Source organism: Emydura macquarii, unplaced genomic scaffold, assembly GCF_026122565.2.
Source record: "Emydura macquarii macquarii isolate MOO-44397 ecotype Brisbane River unplaced genomic scaffold, CSIRO-AGI_Emac_v2 contig_587, whole genome shotgun sequence".
In the NCBI taxonomy this organism is placed as follows: Eukaryota; Metazoa; Chordata; order Testudines; family Chelidae; genus Emydura; species Emydura macquarii.
This window is the reverse complement of record NW_027130724.1, coordinates 9,069,600-9,088,771: the sequence shown is the minus strand read 5'-3', so window position 1 is coordinate 9,088,771 and position 19,172 is coordinate 9,069,600. Positions and strand designations below refer to the sequence as shown.

Sequence of the window (19,172 nt, the reverse complement as noted above, 5' to 3'; positions counted from 1 at the left end):
CCCAAATTTATGGGGTTCAAAGCATTTGTTTTTTATTTTTATCAGTGTAAATGTTCACAGTTGTGAGAAATTATAGGAGGTCAGTCAATACTTATGTAATGACAGTAGATATTGAGATTCAAAAAGTTTTAAAGCTTTATAATTATTAAAACACAAATTGTCAACTTATGTCAAAGTATGGAAAGTAAATATCCTTAAATCAAACTCTAAGAAGTTCTTAATCAGCATTTTTCTTACTTTGCCTATCTGTAAATTTTGGTTCCTATTGATGGAAATGTTTGTTTGTTGTGTGTGCGGGGAAATAGATGTTTCCTAACATTTACCAATAAAAATATAATCCTTCCAACCCTAAGTATAGAAAAGCACAGACGGTACATCTAACCTCTCACTGCTGAAGCTGGGGCAAGGATCTGCAGTACTGCTCTGGTAACACTGTAGACCCGTACTATCATTTATGCGAAGTCTCCATTTATTGAAATCTGTAGGGTTCTTAATGTCAAGACACCATTTAGTTAGTAAATGGGCAATACAAATATTTAGATCCTGTAGCAGGTTTAGGACTAAGAGGTAAAAGCAGGTTTTCTTCATTAGGCTCACATTGAAAGCCAATGGGAGTCAGGTGCCAAACTCTCCTTGGCCTCTTTGAAATCCCAGCCTAAATGAGTTGGCCAAGGTCACTCAGTAGATCAGAAGCACTTTTGAATCCCAGTCCAGTTCCCTGTCACTACACAAGGCTGCCTCCCCATCGCTTATCTGTCTGCATGGATGGTCCACACTCATCCTGTGATATCTGTAAAAAAGGGATATTTTGGATCTAACTCACTATTCAGAATCCTACATAATGGCTAAAGCCTGCATGGATAATTTTATTCTCCTAATAAAGTGACACAAGTCCAGGCTTTTGCTCAGCTCTAATTACTCAATGGTGTATTAAACCTAAAATAATTAAATTTGTGATTTAGGAAGCATTGTTAGCAATCCTGTTTAACTATGTAGCATCATAACATGAGAACACCTAGCTTATATAAAGTTTTTCAGCCACAGATCTCACAGCATTCTCCAACTGAGATATGCATCATCTTTATTCTCATTTTGCAGAGGGGGAGACTGAGGTACAGTGAAGTGACTTGTTTAGGCTTATTCAGCAGGCCAGTGGCCAAGCCAGGAATAGAACCTACATCTCCTCAGTCCGATTCCAGTGTTCTGTACACTAGGCCACGCTGCACCAGTTAACAAAGCTTCCATCCCTATATAATTTGGAAGCACATAGAGCTTTTTTGGTGGGGAAGAATTCAATGTACTTAGAAGTTTTGAGTATTAAAGTGTGTAAACTAGGAAACAAACATAACTGGTAACCGGCTGGAGAACTTGTCAGGCCATCTCACTAAAAACCTATGGGGACAGAATTGAAAAGTTCTCCAAGGCAGTATGGGATTTTCAGATTTGGTCAGTTATGTATAAAATCACCACTTAACATACATTTCAGTTACATTTCCTGGATACTTATTTTTGTACTTTAGTAAGATTTCAAAATATGTGAAAATGAGAATTGCATCAGCTAACCCCACCTTCATGACCATGCAAAACAACCAGTGTTAAGACTTCAGCCAGCATCTCCTTCTAATAAATTAAATTTGTTAGTCTTTAAAGTGCTACAGAACTCTTGTTGTTTTTGCTGTATACAGACTAACACAGCTACCCCTCTGGAATCCTTCTAATAGGCAGCAAGAACATTAGATCTTTGTAATTCCCCTTGACTCTGTCATGAGGGTATTTTCATGGATGGGAGCAGATAAAGAGAGAGATGAAATTGTGAAGATCATTTATTATGGCAAATCATAGAAATGATGCATAGAAATCTGTTAGTGCAAGCTAAGAGGGGCTCCATTTTGAGCCTTTGGTTCTCTTAGGTTAGTACAAACCATTGAAGTGGGAATATTGTGGACCACTGAAGAGCACATGGGCATGTATAATCATATGATTATTTTACACACTGTATAGTACCATGTATTTCACCCTGCTATACATGTAACAATCACTGAAGTTCTAGCTCTGCAGTACTTAGTTATTTCAGGTTTTAGGAACACAGACAGGACTGGAAGGGACCTCTTGGGGCATCAAGTCTACCCCCTGCCATCACATAATCAACTGAAATAATAATCCTTTTTATCTGGTTTCACTCAGCCCATTTTAGGGTCTAGTCTAATCTATTCAGGGTATGTCTAAAGCACTTAACAAGATGGAATATAAGTACCAATCTTGAATCCCATGATAATAATTAGCAATTTGATAGGTTTACTTATTTGATATATTTTATAATGGTTAATTAACTAATCCACAGAATCTCACTACAGGAATGTAGTTAAGTGTTATCATCTTCATTTTACAGATGGAGAAACTGAGGCAGAAAGATGAAAGGACTTGTCCCAGGGTGCAGAACAAATCACTGGGCAAGCCAGGATTTATATTCATAGATTCCTAGGCCAGAAGGGACCATTGTGATCATCTAGTCTGGACCTCCTGTATAAAACTGGCCATGGAACTTCTTCAAAATAATTCCTAGAACCTATCTTTTAGAAAACATCCAATTTGAACTCAGGACGTCCTGATGCCTGGTCCCCTGATCTTTTCTTCAGAATACATACCCCCCTTCTGCAGAAAAAACCTGACGGACTTCATTGGGGGTGCGTCCTGAGCCATATGATTCTGTGCATGTCATAGATTCAAGTCTTTGGGGGTGATCGGTATCAACTTTGAGTTGGTTTCCTACAAGAAAAAGGACACATGCAACTGACAAGAGACACCAAGATTGAATACTGTCTCATACCCTATAGTACAGTATCAAAATGGAGATAAAACCTACTAATGCTGAATAACTGTTTTACCCAGAATATTGAAACATCTGATGTGATGGATATTCTAAACCTATATTCTTACATACAGTAGTGAGCGCTAGTTTACAATTAAAGCTACATCATATCACTCAGCTGAAAAAAAAATCCAGACTGAAGAGAATGTGGTACAGCTAATTTCTATTACTTATTCAGGGCCTAATTCAATGTCCATTGAAGTCAATAGAAAGACTCCCATTGTTTTCAATGGGCATTGGATGTGATCCTTGCCTAACAATGTTATCTGCCCCACTTTTATTTTAACTCAAGGGGGTAATTTTTGAAGCCTGTGAAAACAGGGACAGAAAGCCAGGCATGTTATAGACAGGACAAGCTTCCTCACAGAGATTGTGAAGGATTTCAAAGCACTTTAGTAATTTTAGATCTACCTCATCCACTGTCATTGCAATGAAGGCAGCAGCTACGCAGAAAAGGTATGCGGGCTAGGAGGGTAAATGCGGGCCTATATTCAAATAGCCAAAGTCAGCCATTTAAAAGGACAACTAAAAGATATTTGGTCTCCTGTCCTTGGAAAGGAGAATGGGAGAGAGACCATCCAAATGCCTTCATTAGTTCATTCTTCCATACTGTTTGCATTGGCATGACCCTCCTTTTTTCAATCTCTCTGAGGCAGAAAATCAATGTCAATCATGCCTGAAGATTTCTTTCCTCTCCTATCATGTGTGCCTGGTAGTGCTCACAAGCCCACAAATACACACAAGATATGTATAAAAATACATCTGCAATTCCCTATTTTCTACCCAGAAACTCAGGTGAATTAAATGGAAACATCATAAAACCAGACAGGTTTCAACATGTCATTGTGCTCAGTCTGCTGTACTGCCATCTAGGGCTTCTCTAGACTAGGATAAAAACATCTATTTTAAAATACGTTAGCTAAGCTACTTTAACTAAACTCTAGTGCAGACAGGGCAAGTTGGTTTTTAACCCATGTTGGCTGGTCGAGGTGAACCCTAGAAGGAGTTATAAGCACTAGAGATTATTTTGGTCTTTGTGGCAACAACAGATTCCAGGCAGGTGCACCGAGCTGATGATATTCCAAATGAGCAACTTGATATATTGAAAACTATATCTGTTTTTATTTTGCTTGACTTACAGAATGAAAAGTGTACAAATACCAACCTTTTCTCTTGGGAGTCTAGGGTTCACCTCACCCCATTAAAGTGTTAAACAGTTTGCCTCCTGTTTGTGCTAGAGTTTTAAAACATCATCTAACCAAAGGGTTTTTTTTTTTTTAAATACCCCTTTTAGTTTAGTGCGGACTAGGCTCCTAGTCCTAACTCCAAAAGTTCAACACTGTACATGGAAAAAATATTCTTTCCTGGCCACCACTCCTCCAGAAGATCATTTTGTACTCCGAAGCACGAAGTTTAACTACCTGTATAATTGTATAGACCCTGGGTCTGGCACCCAACTCCATTTTGGTATGTGCAAAACTGTTAAGTCAGCAATGAGCTACTCAGATGCAACAAAGTTGCTGAAAATGAAGATTCCAGGGATGCATTAGTAAGCTTCCTGACCCCTCCTTCCAAGTCTTTTGCTCAGGATGCTCTGTGAGCATGGAATAATGTAAAATGACAGCACTGTAGTAAGTCCCTTTGTTTTTTCTACATTCATTCCACAGCAGGTTTATTTCTCCCTCCGCTACTCAGCATCCACCAGCACTTCCCCTTCCACATCCGCCACCATTATTGCAATTCCTTCCCTCCCTCAGGACACACATCACGAAGCACCCGTCAATCCTGATGCAGCAGCAATGAACAAAGCACATCTAATGTTGCAGTCTGCAAATTTTACTATCTATCTAGACAGATGTATTTATAGACAGAACGGATAAGATTGAGTTGCCCCTGGATTTCACAATTGTGCAGGCAAAACTCTTTCCTCCAACTGTATATTTAGGCCTCCTCAAATGTTTCTGTTGTTTTTCTCACCTCTGATTTTTCTTTGAGACCCGGTTACCATTCACAGTCATGCTATTTTGGACTAGGCCCTGTCAGCAGCTGCATGGGGACCTTAAGGAACACCTTGCTTGAGGAAATGATGTTGGTGGCTTCCTGGCACCTACAGCTTAATTAAAGGGGACAGATCCCTGAAGGTATGAGAAAGGAAGTGGTCTCTTTTCCACAATGCTAATTCATCATTGACATTAAATAGCTGCTAACAAGAACAGTCACACAGATTCCCCTTCTCCTCTCAAGTACTCAGGTTTCAGGCTCCTGCGACATCCTAATTTCACCCATTCTTCAATTATCATAGAGCTTTCCAAGGGCAGACAAGGCCTGAGTTTCTATCCTTAAAAAAAAATATTCCAAAATCCTTTAAAATCCTTTCAAGCTTCGTTAGGTCTCATCAAGCACTCATCCCTCCCCCTTTTGCAAGGGACATTTATCATGGCCAGGGACGAGGGTTGCAAATGTTCCCGTGCCTCAGCTTGCCCACGTGTAAAAGGGGGTTAATACTCCTCCCTTAGGTCCCAGACAATCTTTACGAACAACACCGCTGTACTGCAGGTCTCCCCTCCCTGCTGGAACAAGGTGTGGGCCAGGCACGGCTCTTGTTCCGCTCACCTGCCTGACACAAAGGCCTATTTGCAAACAGCGTTGACAGCCCGTTCTCATGCAAGGCTGCAGGGAGCCCCACAGCTGCCTGAGGAAACAGCGGCGAGGCATAGCTATCCCCACGCACAGGCGCCTGCTGGGGGTTTTGCTCCCACGCGCGGCTGCTCTCCCACCGTTTGAGCGCGCGCAGCCCAGGGACGCCCAGGGACTGAGGGAGGCAGGCAGGCGCTGGGCCCCTGTTTGCTGCCTCCCCCAAGCGGCGGGCGGACGCGCTCTGTCTGCAAGGATTGCTACTGCTACTGCAACTGCAGCCCCCCCCAGCCAGCGAGCGGAGCGCAGCCAGGGCCCTGCCCCAGCCGCCGCACTGGACGTGCTGACAGGCACGTCCCACTTGGGCACGGGCACCGAGCAAAGCCATCTGGCCGCACTAGCTCGCTCCGCCCCGCTGGCCGCACGTCAGCCGCGGAGCCGTATTTAAGTGCCCGTCCCCCCTCCCCCCCCGCCGCTCTCCCCCACCCAGCTGCACCTCGGTCGGTCATTCCTGTCTGCAGTGCAGCGGCGAGCAGCAGACAGAGGCTTTGCTAGATCTCCCAGGTAAGCCGCCCGCGGGGGGGGGGAGCAAAGCGCTACCGCATCTCCCAGCCAGTCCGCTCGGTGCAAGGGCAGCCCTGTGCAGAGACGCTGCCAGCGCCCGGGCTGGCCAGGGATGGGGGGGTCTGCCCCCCAGGGGGCGCGAGGAGGAGAGGGCCGCTTCTAGAGGCACGATCGCTGGGTGAGTGCCCGGCGTGGGGGAGGTGTAGTTATATAAGACCCCCCCATCACTTGATTTTTTTTGGGGGGGGGGAGGGATGTTTCCGGATACGATCCTCTGAGTCACTGTTCTGGGGGTTTTTAGGGGGAGAAGCTAGATAAGACGGTGAATCAGCGGCTCGTTGCGAGGGCTGGCTGGGACTCGGGGTGCTGCGCTGACAGGGGTGGCCGGGGCTCTCACGGCTGCAGGCTCGGGGTCGCTAGGATTTCGCAGGTGGGTTGGGGCCAGGGGCCCTGTGGCTACGTGCGCTGTGCTCTGCCTTCTTCCCCACGCTGCAATATCCGCTTTAATCATGCATTGAGTCATGGCTGCGGGGACGTGACATGTCGTTATCGCGGCACGGTTTGCTGCTGACCTTTGGAGCCCAGTGCGGGCGCTGCCCCGTTGGGCGATGGGCACGGCACACTGGGGGGAGGAGGAAAGGGTGATGCATTCAGATTGCAGCCCCATAATTCGCTGATCCCCCTTAACGGGGCTGGCGTGGGCGTCCTGAGCTGCAAAGACCTGACCGGGGGGGAGGATCCTATGATGCTGGTGTGTCTCGGTCGGTGTAGAGGGCTGCAAAACGTGCAGCGAGCCCGAGTCTTTGCTCCTCCCCGGATCGCTGCACCCTCTCTCGGACACACCCGAGCACTCTCCCTTGGACAGGATTTGCCATTGCAACCCGGCCTGGTGAATTCTGCGGCGCTAAGGAGAAGGTGGGGCTAGCTTCTGCGTGGGCTGGTGAGGAGAAGGTGGAAATCTGTGGCCAGGATGGAAGCTGGCGTGGCTGGCCCTTGCAGTTCTCCTGGCCCCGTGCATCAGGGCATAAAATGCTGGTGGGCGGATTAGGCACGCGAATGGATGGAGGGTTACTCTAGGCACTGGATTGCATGGGGCTGCAGACCCCGAGCTCTGGCCACGCAGAGCCAAGAACTCCGCTGCCCCTTTAACAGAGGGTGAGGACTGATCTGCTCCAATTACAGGGGTAGTTCGAGGAAGGACTGATCACACAGAGGAGCTGAAACCACTCTGGGCTGCTTGAGGTGGGGTGCTTGGGCTGATTTTACCTAAATGAAACCAGGGTGCCCCCTGCCCCGTACAGCACAGCTTGCTGCAGACAGTAACCCTGCAGGGACCAGCTGCAGCCATGGGGTGGGTGGATGGTAGGGAGTGTGTGTATCTACTAATCCTAAAATGTCACAGGTCCCTTAGTCTGCCTCTGCTCATACAGCCCTTTGCCATGCCCAGCTTCAACAGCCTTGGCTGACATTCCAGTTACCGTCCCTTGGCTGTGGTGTGGAACCCAGCCCCAGCCATTTACACTTGAGTCTAGCAAGGTCAACAGCCCCTGTTCTGTATTGGATTTCAGCTACAGTACGATATCCTACAGAGCGTCAGAGTAACACAGTGGGAAGTACAGCTACGCAAATGTGATACGGTGCAGGAAAAAAATAGCCCAATTAATATTTGTGATTGATTAAACAAACTTGCCAATGTTTCTACCATTGTGGAAAAAAACAAACCCCAACCAACATGTTTTGGGTCAGAATCTGCTATTTTAAATAGTGATTTCATTTGATTGGTGAGGAATGGAACCAGTACTGATAGCTAGGTCTGAGTCACACGAGTCCTATGTTAGTTCTTTAGAGGTAGGCATTTTATAAATTACCACTGCTTTTTTATAACAGGGCATCACTTTCTGTAATTTTTTTTTTAAACCTTGTGGTGATAGCTCTGCTTTTAGCTCCTAAATATGCCCTAATTTATAATTAATGATTTGCCTCTTGCATCAGGAGATGCTTTGGAAAGCTTGTGGTTGTAAAGAGCTTCCAGAAAACTGCATCTTGCAAAGCGAAAGAGTCCTAAAAAGAGAACATGGGTGCAGAGCCACATATTGGATACAATCAAGTACTGAATCCACCTTGCAATAGATCTATGCACAAGCTTTCATGTTGTGCACAGACCCTTGATTCTTCATAGTGCCATAGATTATTGGCTATCCCATAGCTCTAACTCCTTGGGTGGAATAATAGCCCTAAAATATATATCTGTTGATCCAAACATTATATATCATTTCCTATCTGAGTAAATTTTAAAAATCTGACTGAGCACTTGGCACATGTGCAGATACTTTAGAGCAGCAGTTCCCAAACTTTATTGGTTCATGTACAACCCTCTTAAAAACTGGTTGACGTGAAAGGGATGGAATATAAAGCTCACATATCACAGTGTGGGAACCCCTCCTTAAAAGGACAAATGTGGCCTGTGGATAAAATGTGGGTATCTCATGTTACACCATCCTCTGGGAAGCTGGTGACTCTGGCCTCTTTACCCCTAGCTGTATGGCTCTGGGCAATACACAGGAAAACTGGCAAATCTTTTATTAACTTGTACTGTGTAGGGTCCCTGATAAGGGATCTTTCATGCTATATTTTATACCACATGAACTACAGACAGCCCTGCCTGGCGGTGCTTACATTTCTGGGATTGGATAAATGATAATTGTAACATACTTTGCATCTCAAGCAGCAGGTTCACACCCTGTCTTCTCTCTGTAATGTGAAAGGAAGATGAAGTGACTCGTAGTCCCTGTGTATCTGACATACTCTAATAAAACACTGAAGTGACGGAGTCTGCTGTTTGATTAAACAAAACCCCCCCAATCTTTCCCTCTGTGCCTAGATTTCATTGGGCAGAACCTGTCCCAGAGGAAGGCCTATTTCCCCTCCCCACACATTGGGGCAGCTTTTTTTTTTTTTTTTTTAAACTCAGTCCCCTGGCTGCCCTAGAACTTGGCTAAGGGGGAAAATGGCAACAGGGGCGCTCTTGGGACTTAGATCCTGAAGAGGAAGACTGTTGGGCCACAGGTTATTTCCCACCTGTGAAGTGCCATTTCTGAGCCTGCCGGCAGGGTGGTTCCTCTCTCCGACAGGTAACTGCAGAATATTGCTATAAGAGAGCAGCAGGAGTCTATCATGCTGTTGGAGCAACTGGGAGCAGGAGTCGGTCCCTGCATCAACACCAGTCAGATGTGGTGAGGTCCGAATTTAGAGGGGGGAAAAATACTAAGGTGACTCTAGGTTGGCATTTGAAGACCAGTATTCCCGTGGGGTGCCTTGCGCCACAAAGACTGGTTATACTGTCACTCAGTAGAAGGGAAGACTTTCAAGTCACTAACTGTACGTACATGGACAGAACCAGTGAAGTGTCTTTCACTTTCCAGTGGTTGTCAGGATGGTCCTTCCTGCCTTTTCCTCCTCTTGGTGGGACAGAGAAATAGTTTATTTTAAAGTGAATGTAAGTGCCTCTGAAAAGGGTCAGAATCCTAGCCCCTAGCTACTGCAGGACAAACAGAGCAGTAGCAGTACAAACTTGCATCTCTGAGTGCTGATTGTGAGGGACATACTGGAGCAGGAGTTCACTCCTCTACCCCATTCTGTCTGTCCTGTTTTTATGAGGGATGAGGGCTAGTGGCTTTTTGTGTACAGCTTGTCAGATGAAGGGGGCACATGAGGTCACCAACACTTCTTACAGATACCACTGAATAAACATGGGAGAGGGGAACATTTTCAAAAGCCTCTAGGTCACTTAAGTGCTTTTGAAAAGGTTGCCCCTGTGTGTTACTGCTTATGTCAATGGAATTTGAAATTGTCTTAGAAGTGTCATGCTCAATATTCTGTTACCAATTCCTCCACCCACTCCATAAATCCATGTTTATAAAGGATTGGGAGAGAACATCCCATTTTAAAATGGTGTATGTTTATAATGACATGCTTAATTTTACAGAATTTTGGAGGTAAAGCCTCCTAGATTGACTTCCCATCTCCCAGCCAAAGAGATCTTCCAATCCCCCACAATCTTAAACTACTAGCAATCTGCCCAATTGGATTAAAAGTAATGGTAAAAATTAAGGCTGTCTTTCCAATGGGGATGGCTCATACACTTAAATAAAGGAACCAGCCCCTGAAGCTGTGGCTCAAATTAATATTTTAAAGACTTTCCCACCAAACAACTGACCATCTTTAAGTAATCAAATGACATACTTGAACCATAATATTGCCAGGTACCTAAGCAGCAGGTACGTGACTGAAGAACTGGGTATAAAACTAATGGCATATTTTAAACCATGCTCAAGAATATTAATGATGCTTCACCAGACCCTAACTCCTATCTCCCTTGTGATATAGCGTGCAGCTGAAATAGCTGTGAATGCAGAAAGGGAAACTATTCTGCTTGTAAATCCAGAGATGCAGGCTCCTCTTCTAAGAATATTCTACCCCGGGGGGAAAAACCCAACTGGCTCATTAATGAAAGTTCCTCAAATGAACCTTAAAACTAATGAACAAGAGAACTTGGAGTCTGTTCACCCACTTACATGACTGGCAAGTCTGAAGTGAGCTTGGGGAGCTTTACTGCCCTTCTGCAAGTATCATAAAACTTAAGATCTGGAAAGGCCCTACTGGTTTACACTAGAAAATTAGGTTGGCATAACTACATTGCTATGGGGTGGGGAAAAATCTGGGAGTGGCATAGTTAAGAACTCTTCTGTCAACCTAGCAACTGCTTCTTGGCAAGGTGGATTATCTGCACCTTCCTGTCTTAAATAGTGTCTACCCAGAAGTGCTATAGCCACACAGCTGCGTGGCACGGCAGTAGTATTTTAAGTGAGAACAAGACCCTGGCTGCTGGTGCAGCAGAGTACAGGTTGCTAGGCAGTGCTGTACTCTGAAGTGGCTCTATTTAACTAAAAATTCTTACACGATAATGCAAAGCTTTCTATACTGATATTGGAACATGCTACTGGAGTGCTACACCGACTGTGTAATCATTACCCATGACACTGTATGAGGGGCAAACCATAATCCACTTGCTTAGTATATTTAAATGAATTTCTAATTATCAATGACCCACAGGTTCTCAACCTAACACTTCAGTTCTTTTCAGTGCAACAAGATGTCTGTTAAGGAGCTACTCATTCAAAATGTTCACAAGGAGGAGCATAGTTCTCCGCACAACAAGATCACTGTGGTTGGTGTTGGTGCAGTCGGCATGGCTTGTGCAATCAGCATCTTGATGAAGGTGAGTGTCAAGGTTTGACCATCCTTCATCTGGGACAGAAGAAAGCTGTAGAGACTAGCTATATCCATTCATTTATCCGGCTGCTTTTGCATCCTGTAAATGCCATTTTTACCCTGTATGCCAGATGGAATATCATCTCTGCTATACATGAGCTCACAAGTAACACTTACTATTAGAATATTACCACAATTGCCAGCTTTTTGACTTCCATATAATTATCCATCCTGGGACTAATAACTAGAATGGACTATATCTGGATTCCAAACGCTTGTGTACTGCTAGGACGCCTAAAGCTATTTGGTTTTAAGCAAGGAGAAAACTGAGCTGTTGAATTTGTTTTATTCCAGTGTGTACTAAAATGTAATTCCATCTTAGATATGAGAAATGCTGAACTGAAAATTTGTGTATTGCACTGAATATGCTGTGTCATTTCAAGACCGTAATTCTTACCTAGAACTTTTGAGGGTGGGGAGTGGTGGTCTGTTCTAAATCTGAACACTGTTCTCCACACTGAATTACCAAACCATTTATTGACCACACTGAATTACCAAACAATGTATTGATCATTATTGATTACCAAACCATTGTATTGATCACACCACACTTCTTTTCATTATTGTAATATTGTCATTTGTCTATAAACTGATAGCTGTAGGATTATGCTTCATAAGCCATTTGTCTTGTTCAGGTGAACATGCATGGAAACATGTTCACTCCACAGTCTACTGCCACTGTGTGAGATGCAGAGCAGACAGGATAAATTACTGCAAGTTTCAATACTTTTCTAAAAGCTAGCACCTTGGTATTAGAAGTTCCAGCTAACTAAAATATTTGGCTTAGAATGAGACTAAGTTGTCTGATCTTGACTTGCAACGGTTCCTTAACCATGTTTAATTTACACTGCTGCCATCTTTCTAAAGTCTGATTTCATAGATTACAGTAAAACATTTAATTAAGAAATCCAGCAGACTGACTTGGTCTTCAATTGTGCTTCTGGCCTCTTGTAGGATTTGGCTGATGAACTTGCCCTTGTTGATGTCATAGAGGACAAGCTGAGAGGAGAGATGCTAGATCTTCAGCATGGCAGTCTCTTCCTTAAAACACCAAAAATTGTCTCTGGCAAAGGTTAGTGTTGTGTGTTTGGGTTATTTTAAAATAATTTCTAAATGGAGGCCATCACTTCAGATACAAAATTGCTTATCCAAGCGCAACACTCGCTCTTTAGTCCTAGTATTGAACAGTAGTGTAAACCTGTTTTGGTTCACACACAACCTAAGAATGGGCACACTGGGTCAGACCAATGGTCCATCTAGTTCAGTATTCTATCTTCTAGCAGTGGCCAGTGCCAGATGCTTCAGGGGGAATGAATAGAACAGGTAATCATCAAATGATCCATCCCCTATCATCCAGTCCCAGTTTCTGTCAATTGGAGGCTTAGGGACACTTGGAGCATGGGATTATGTCCCTGACAATCCTGGCTAACAGTCATTGATAGACCTATCCTCCAGAAACCCTTCATTCTTTTTTAAACCCAATTACACTTTTGGCCTTCAACATCCCATGGCAATGAGTTTCAGAGGTTGACTGTGCATTGTGTAAAGTACTTCCTTATGTATGTTAACTTACTGCTTATTTCATCAGGTGACCCTAAGTGCTTGTGTTATATGAAGGGGGTAAATAACACTTCCCTATTCACTTCCTGCACACTGTAATGACTCAAGAGCATGTGTATCAACCTCAGGGCAGACTGTTAGGGAACAGGGCACAAATCTCAAATCGGTTGTGAATTCTATACTTAGATTTCACCAACCACAAATCCAGTGTAAACGCCTCAGGTACTAGAGAACAGTCTAAACATGGAGTCACAGACAGTCCCCTTGGGTATTCCAATCTATCCTGCCACCCAGGTGAGCAAGCCTTTGTGATAGAATGTCCCTTACACTAAGAATCACAGCAATATTCTGGTTACTCCCAGGTCAAAGGACCAGTCACTTACCCCAGTCAATTACACCTTAGAGCTGACCGACTATGCTTATAGTCAATCCTATAATAAACAGTATGAAGACTTATTAAATAGGAAAAGGAAATTTAGTTATTTACAAAGCTAAAGCAGGTAAACAGACACAAATGAGTTACAATCTTAAGTTTCAAAAGGTGATAGAATTGTCTGATAAGCAAGCTCCGTATGCCCTGTAGGGCTAACCCAGGCTAAGCAACTGGGGATTGCTTGCTTATGCCTCAAACCTTTGCCCCCTAGAATCCAAGCAGTGTAGAGATCCTTAACTTCTTTTGTTTGGAGTTTTTATCCCTATCCTTGTTCTGAGCCACTGACTCCCCTGAGGGGAGGCATCCACTTGCAAGCCTGCTTTCTTTGCTTATGCTTCTTGGGCTTTTTCTATTCTGCTATTCTTGATGGCTTTAGCCACAGACCAACAGGTCTGTCACCATCCTTATTGTATCAGCAGCAGCTTCCCATGTGTTAGGGTTGACTTGAACTGCTTTTAGATGAGCTTTGGGAGTGTCCTTAATGTTTTTGTAGGCCTCCTAGTGTACATGCTCCATTTTTCAACTGTCCATAAAATGGCGGTGGGAAGTTGCATATCATCCATAACTATGAAGGGACCAACCCAGTGAAGTTATACCAGTATGATCAGGGATTCAATGTTCATCATGCAGGACCACATTTGGTATCTTATCTGACCACTTGATGTTACAGATGACAGACAGTGCATGGAAAAACATTTTAGTTGCTTGAGGTGCCTGCTGTGGAGTGGCCATATTTCCCAGCCATAGAGAAGAGTGCTTAACACCCTCCACACTCAGAGTTAGTGTTCTTTATTTTAATAGGAGATGTGGTTAGTGTATTAGCCTGAGGCTCAGGAGACCTGGGTTCAAGTCTCTACTCTGTCACAGCTATCTTGTGTGACCTTGGACAAGGCACTTGGTCTCTGTGCCATCTGTAAGCATGGGTATAATAGTGCTTTCCTACCTCACAAGAGTATTGTGGTGATACATTATTGCAAGGTGTTCAGATACTCATCTAGCACTCATTATATAGTATCAGAACTTGGTGCAGCAACAAATGGTAGCTGATTAGCAGAGCACCATACTCCAGTGACTACTGCCTCACAGCACCTTCTGACCTGAGCTCTGTAACATGATGCTTTCTAATCTAAAAAAATGATAGGCGCTCCCAGCTTGTTCTGAGCTACTTGTGGAAAGAATTAATGATTGAGACTTTGCCTTGCCTTTGTAGATTACAGTGTGACTGCACACTCCAAGCTGGTTATCATCACAGCTGGCGCTCGCCAGCAAGAAGGAGAGAGCCGTCTTAACTTGGTCCAGCGCAACGTGAACATCTTCAAATTCATCATTCCCAATGTTGTCAAGTATAGCCCTAACTGCATGCTGCTTGTGGTATCAAATCCAGGTTAGGCTTGTTCTGACTGCTTAATCCCCTTTTGGTTCCCTTGCTCTTACAGAATAGGGACGTGGGCTTCAGGGAGGGGAAAAACTGTTTAGTTTAGTTTACTAGGCTGGGGATTTGGGGCAATATTTGCCTCTAAGTTCCTACTTGGGGGCAGAATGTAGCAAGATTGTGCCTTTCTCTCCCCACCAAAAAATCCTTCACTTTGCCTATTTGAGAATTAAGCCTCATCCTCCAGTTTAAATTTGCCTATTTCTTTAAAGCTATTGAAGCAGGACTTAGTGTGTAAGGGAGGCTGACCCTTGTTAGAGGTGGTTATTCAGTCCTACATCAATGTATAATTGAAACCTCTGTCATGCAACTAAAAAATGTGGTTTTGCTGATATATTGGGAGGTGCATTACCGTTCTGTACTCTATTCAGTATGATTAGTAAAAAATAGAACCCTCAAGAATCAGTTAGAATAACCTTTGTTAAAGGAGGCATTAGAACTGTTAGTTAATAATGACTGAGTTTCTTCTACTAACCTGGCTATTGTATTAACAGTTGATGTTTTGACCTACGTGGCCTGGAAGATCAGTGGCTTTCCTAAACACCGTGTTGTTGGTAGTGGCTGCAATCTGGATTCTGCCCGTTTCCGCTACCTCATGGGAGAAAGACTAGGCATCCATTCTCTAAGCTGCCATGGGTGGATAGTAGGAGAGCATGGAGACTCTAGTGGTATGTATGAAGCCCTATTTGTCTCAATCATTCTGTTTGGTGGTGGTGGTTACTCTTTAGCCCCAGTACATAACTTAAAAAAACCAAAGACTCTCCTGCAGATTCCCCAGAAACACACCAATATTCTTCAATCTTTTGCAAAGTCTTGCTCATTGCCTTAACACAAGGCAACTTAAGAAAACAAGCATTGCCTTCCTTAGCTGTAGCATGTAGTAACAGTAGATGATCTATATTTGACTTGGCCTGTTCTGTTGAGAAAAGGTCATTACTGTAACCCAAGAAGAGCCAAAGCCTGCAGCCTAAATTCTACTCAGAACTCTCCAATATGGAGTTGAAGGAATGGGAGGGTGAAGTGCCTCCTTGCAAGGGACTCTTGAAACATGCTGTTGCCCTGAGATCTGCACTGGATTTGATTTTAATTCCAGTTAGTCTTCACAAGCATTTTTTGCCTCACTCTCCAAATCTATGTTGAGAAATAGAAGTGCAAGTCTAAGCCAGGAATAGCTAGAAGTGGTGGTTTTGCTCAACACACACCTACAAGTGATTGTTGAAACAGCAGTCGGGGAAGGGGAGACTTTAAAATTTCATAGGGGAGGTGAGGAGAAAAGGATCTAAATAGTTCCTTATTGTTAATCCATTCCTTGTCAAATCAAAACCCCAAACTAGTTATCTTTAATCTTATAAAGATATGGTTTTATACACAAACTGCTAGTTCATAATCTGGACTAAACTCACAAGATTTATTTTAATCCTGTAAAATATACAAACCTTAACTGAATTTTTTTTTTGTTTTAAATTGATACATCTAAACCACAGTGGCACATGTATGGCAACAGATGTACACTAACAAGTGCTGTATTGTCAGTTTATATTTGGGTAGAGTGAAATTAGGATTTGTCTGGGGGATGGGAAATTACTCTATTCTGTGAAGTAATTGGCTAATTTTGTGTACTTATCTTAGTACCTGTCTGGAGTGGGGTCAATGTTGCTGGTGTCCCCCTGAAGGCTCTGCACCCTGACCTAGGAACTGATGGAGACAAAGAGCAATGGAAAGAGGTCCACAAACAGGTGGTGGACAGGTAAAGCAAGCAATTAGCTGAACAAGTTGCTTTACTCAATGGCACAGAACTATAGTGCTTAATGTCAAATGGAGCAGATAATTTGTCTAAACAGCTGTATTCAATTATGGTATTGTAAATATGTTACAGTAACGAGTGAAGATGCATAAATAGTACAACTTAAAACAGGAATGCCTTGGGTAGCTAACATTCACCAGTCTAAGGGAGAAAACATGTTAATGATTTCTGGGGAGCTGAAATCTTGTATGCAAGGATCTCTTGTATAGAGGGGAGTAATAACAAACCTCTGGGGTGTTGGTGTGGTTTGTGTTTAAGTGAAGACAACCCAGTACTTTGAATCTGGTTAATAGATACCTTGGTGCTTGACTGTTACACAGAATGGGTGGGATTTTCAGGAAGTGCTTATTCCTGTGGAAAGGCACAAATCCTGCTGAATCAATGGGACCTGTGCTGCTCTTAAGTCAGTTGCTTCTGGAAATCACACTCATTGTCTTAAGATTTCATAATCCAAGTTAAATTTAAGTTTAACCATTTTGCTTTTAAGAAATGTAAAGTAAGTTCTTTCTTTGCAGTGCCTATGAGGTTATCAAGCTGAAGGGATACACATCATGGGCTATTGGTCTCTCTGTGGCAGACCTAGCTGAAACTATTATGAAGAACCTAAGGAGGGTGCACCCAATTTCTACTATGGTTAAGGTAAGCAATAGCTAGTTAAACTTCCACCATTCTTGTGTTAAGTAACTATAGCTGTAAATGTTGATAGCTACAGCTGCCTAATTTTCTGTGAAATCTAGCTGTTCTAAAACTTTAGAATGACTGATGTGGGGTTTTGCTAACGGTTTAGATCACTGACTTAAAGGATGTAGTGACACGAGCTAAATATGAAAAAGTAAACAGACTAATAGAACCCTGGAATCCAGTAATTTAAGAAAAAGTAACATCCTTCTATTTCCTTTTCAGGGCATGTATGGAATAAATGATGATGTCTTCCTCAGTGTTCCATGTGTGTTGGGATATGGTGGCATTACAGATGTAGTAAAGATCACTTTGAAGAGTGAGGAGGAAGAAAAGCTAAGGAAGAGTGCAGATACCCTTTGGGGAATCCAGAAGGAACTGCAGTTTTAACTTGTATTTAACAGTGAAGTGCTAGGACACAACAGCATAGTGGATTTGTCTGTTGCACTTTTCACGTAGGTCAAGTCCTTTGATGTAGGTACTAACTAGAAACAAAACTAAAATCTATGAACAACTGAGTTTCCTGATATTAGAGTAGGAAACTGTGCTGTGGCTTCTCCTATTCACCAAAACCTGTATTTGTAACCAGAGGTGGATCACAACCTAGTCTTTTACAGTTAAGTGATATAAAGTAGATCTCACTCCTTGTAAAATACTGCTTTGCAAAATCCTCTGCCTTCTCCTCAGTTTGTCAGTTCAGAAGAATATGTAATTGGTTTCACAGTTGTGTAAAATGTATAGACCAAAGAATTTCTTGTCATACAAAAAGGACTGGGGCAGACCAACGTTCCCTGCTGAGTGATAGCTTAAAGATCTCAACGAGGTGCAGGTCCAAATGTATTTTCCTAACTGCTTTTAGATCTCTGTGCACTAACTGGAATAGCTGTAAATCTGTTTCCTAGCTATGTAAAAACCAGGATTTCTATATGCAATAAAGTAAAGGCAACTGTAACTCCACTATTGCACCAGCCCTAACACCAAATAAAACTCTCATCTGCTACTTTTGTTTCTTTGTCTAATTACTTTTTAGGGTTCAAACCTAGCTCTTGTAAAGGGAAATCAATTTAATAAATTCTGAGGGAAGTCAACAAGCACATGGACAAGGTTGATTAAGTCACTATAGTGTAGTTGGACTTTCAGAGAGGTCCCTCACCAAAGCCTCTTAAGCACACTAAGCAGTCATAGGATAAGAGGAAAGGTCCTCTCAGTAAAAGACAGGAAACAAAGGCGAGGAATAAGGGGGCATTTCACACAGTGGCAAGAAGTAAATACCAGGGCCCCCCACGTCAGCATATTCATAAGTGATCTAGAAAAAAGGAGTAAACAGTAAGGGGGCACAACATATGTTACTAAAGACAAAGCAATGCACCCAGCAAAACATAATCCCAACTATACATACGAAATGATAGGTCTAAATTCAGTTACCCCTCAAATATCTTGGAGTCATGGATAATGCTCTAAACATTGCTCAATGGGTGGCTGGAGTCAAAGTTAACAAGATTAGAAGCCAGCAGGACAAAACATAATGTCACTCTAAATCTATGCTACACTCACACTGAATAGTGCAGTTTTGGTCACTGCATCTAAAAAAGGGGCTATTGAACTGAAAAGATACAGGAAAGGGCAATGAAAATGATAGGAGTACAGCACAGCTTCCCTAGTCAGAGATTGGGGGGGGAGAGACTATTCAGATGAGAAAAGAGACAACTAAAGGGGGATACGAGAGAGGTCCATGAATAGCGTAGAGAAAGTGAATAGAAAAGTGTATAGAAAGGGATAAATAACACCAACTTGTGAGCAACTGGTGAAATTAGTAAGCAGTAGGTTTAAATGAAATACTTCCCTCATTTACAGTCAAGTTGTGGAA

The 19,172-nt window shown here is 43.1% G+C and overlaps 1 protein-coding gene across 1 annotated transcript; it reads left to right on the top strand.

Moving 5' to 3' along the window:
• The first annotated feature begins 5,949 nt into the window (after positions 1 to 5,949).
• Positions 5,950 to 18,305, top strand: LOC137148113 (L-lactate dehydrogenase A chain). Its single transcript, XM_067540646.1, has 8 exons — positions 5,950 to 6,067; positions 11,211 to 11,345; positions 12,353 to 12,470; positions 14,602 to 14,775; positions 15,318 to 15,491; positions 16,453 to 16,570; positions 17,143 to 17,266; positions 17,531 to 18,305. The coding sequence occupies exons 2-8, from the start codon at positions 11,220 to 11,222 to the stop codon at positions 17,693 to 17,695; spliced, it is 999 nt and encodes a 332-aa protein (XP_067396747.1). The 5' UTR covers positions 5,950 to 6,067; positions 11,211 to 11,219; the 3' UTR covers positions 17,696 to 18,305.
• Positions 18,306 to 19,172: the final 867 nt, after the last annotated feature.

What these genes read in the sequence shown, in the direction of transcription:
- LOC137148113 (XM_067540646.1), top strand. Translation starts at nt 11,220, where the DNA reads ATGTCTGTTAAGGAGCTACTCATTCAAAATGTTCACAAGGAGGAGCAT. An exon ending in GCTTGTGGTATCAAATCCAG is followed by an intron (nt 14,776 to 15,317) that starts GTTAGGCTTGTT and finishes TTGTATTAACAG; the next exon opens with TTGATGTTTTGACCTACGTG. An exon ending in CAATTTCTACTATGGTTAAG is followed by an intron (nt 17,267 to 17,530) that starts GTAAGCAATAGC and finishes TTTCCTTTTCAG; the next exon opens with GGCATGTATGGAATAAATGA.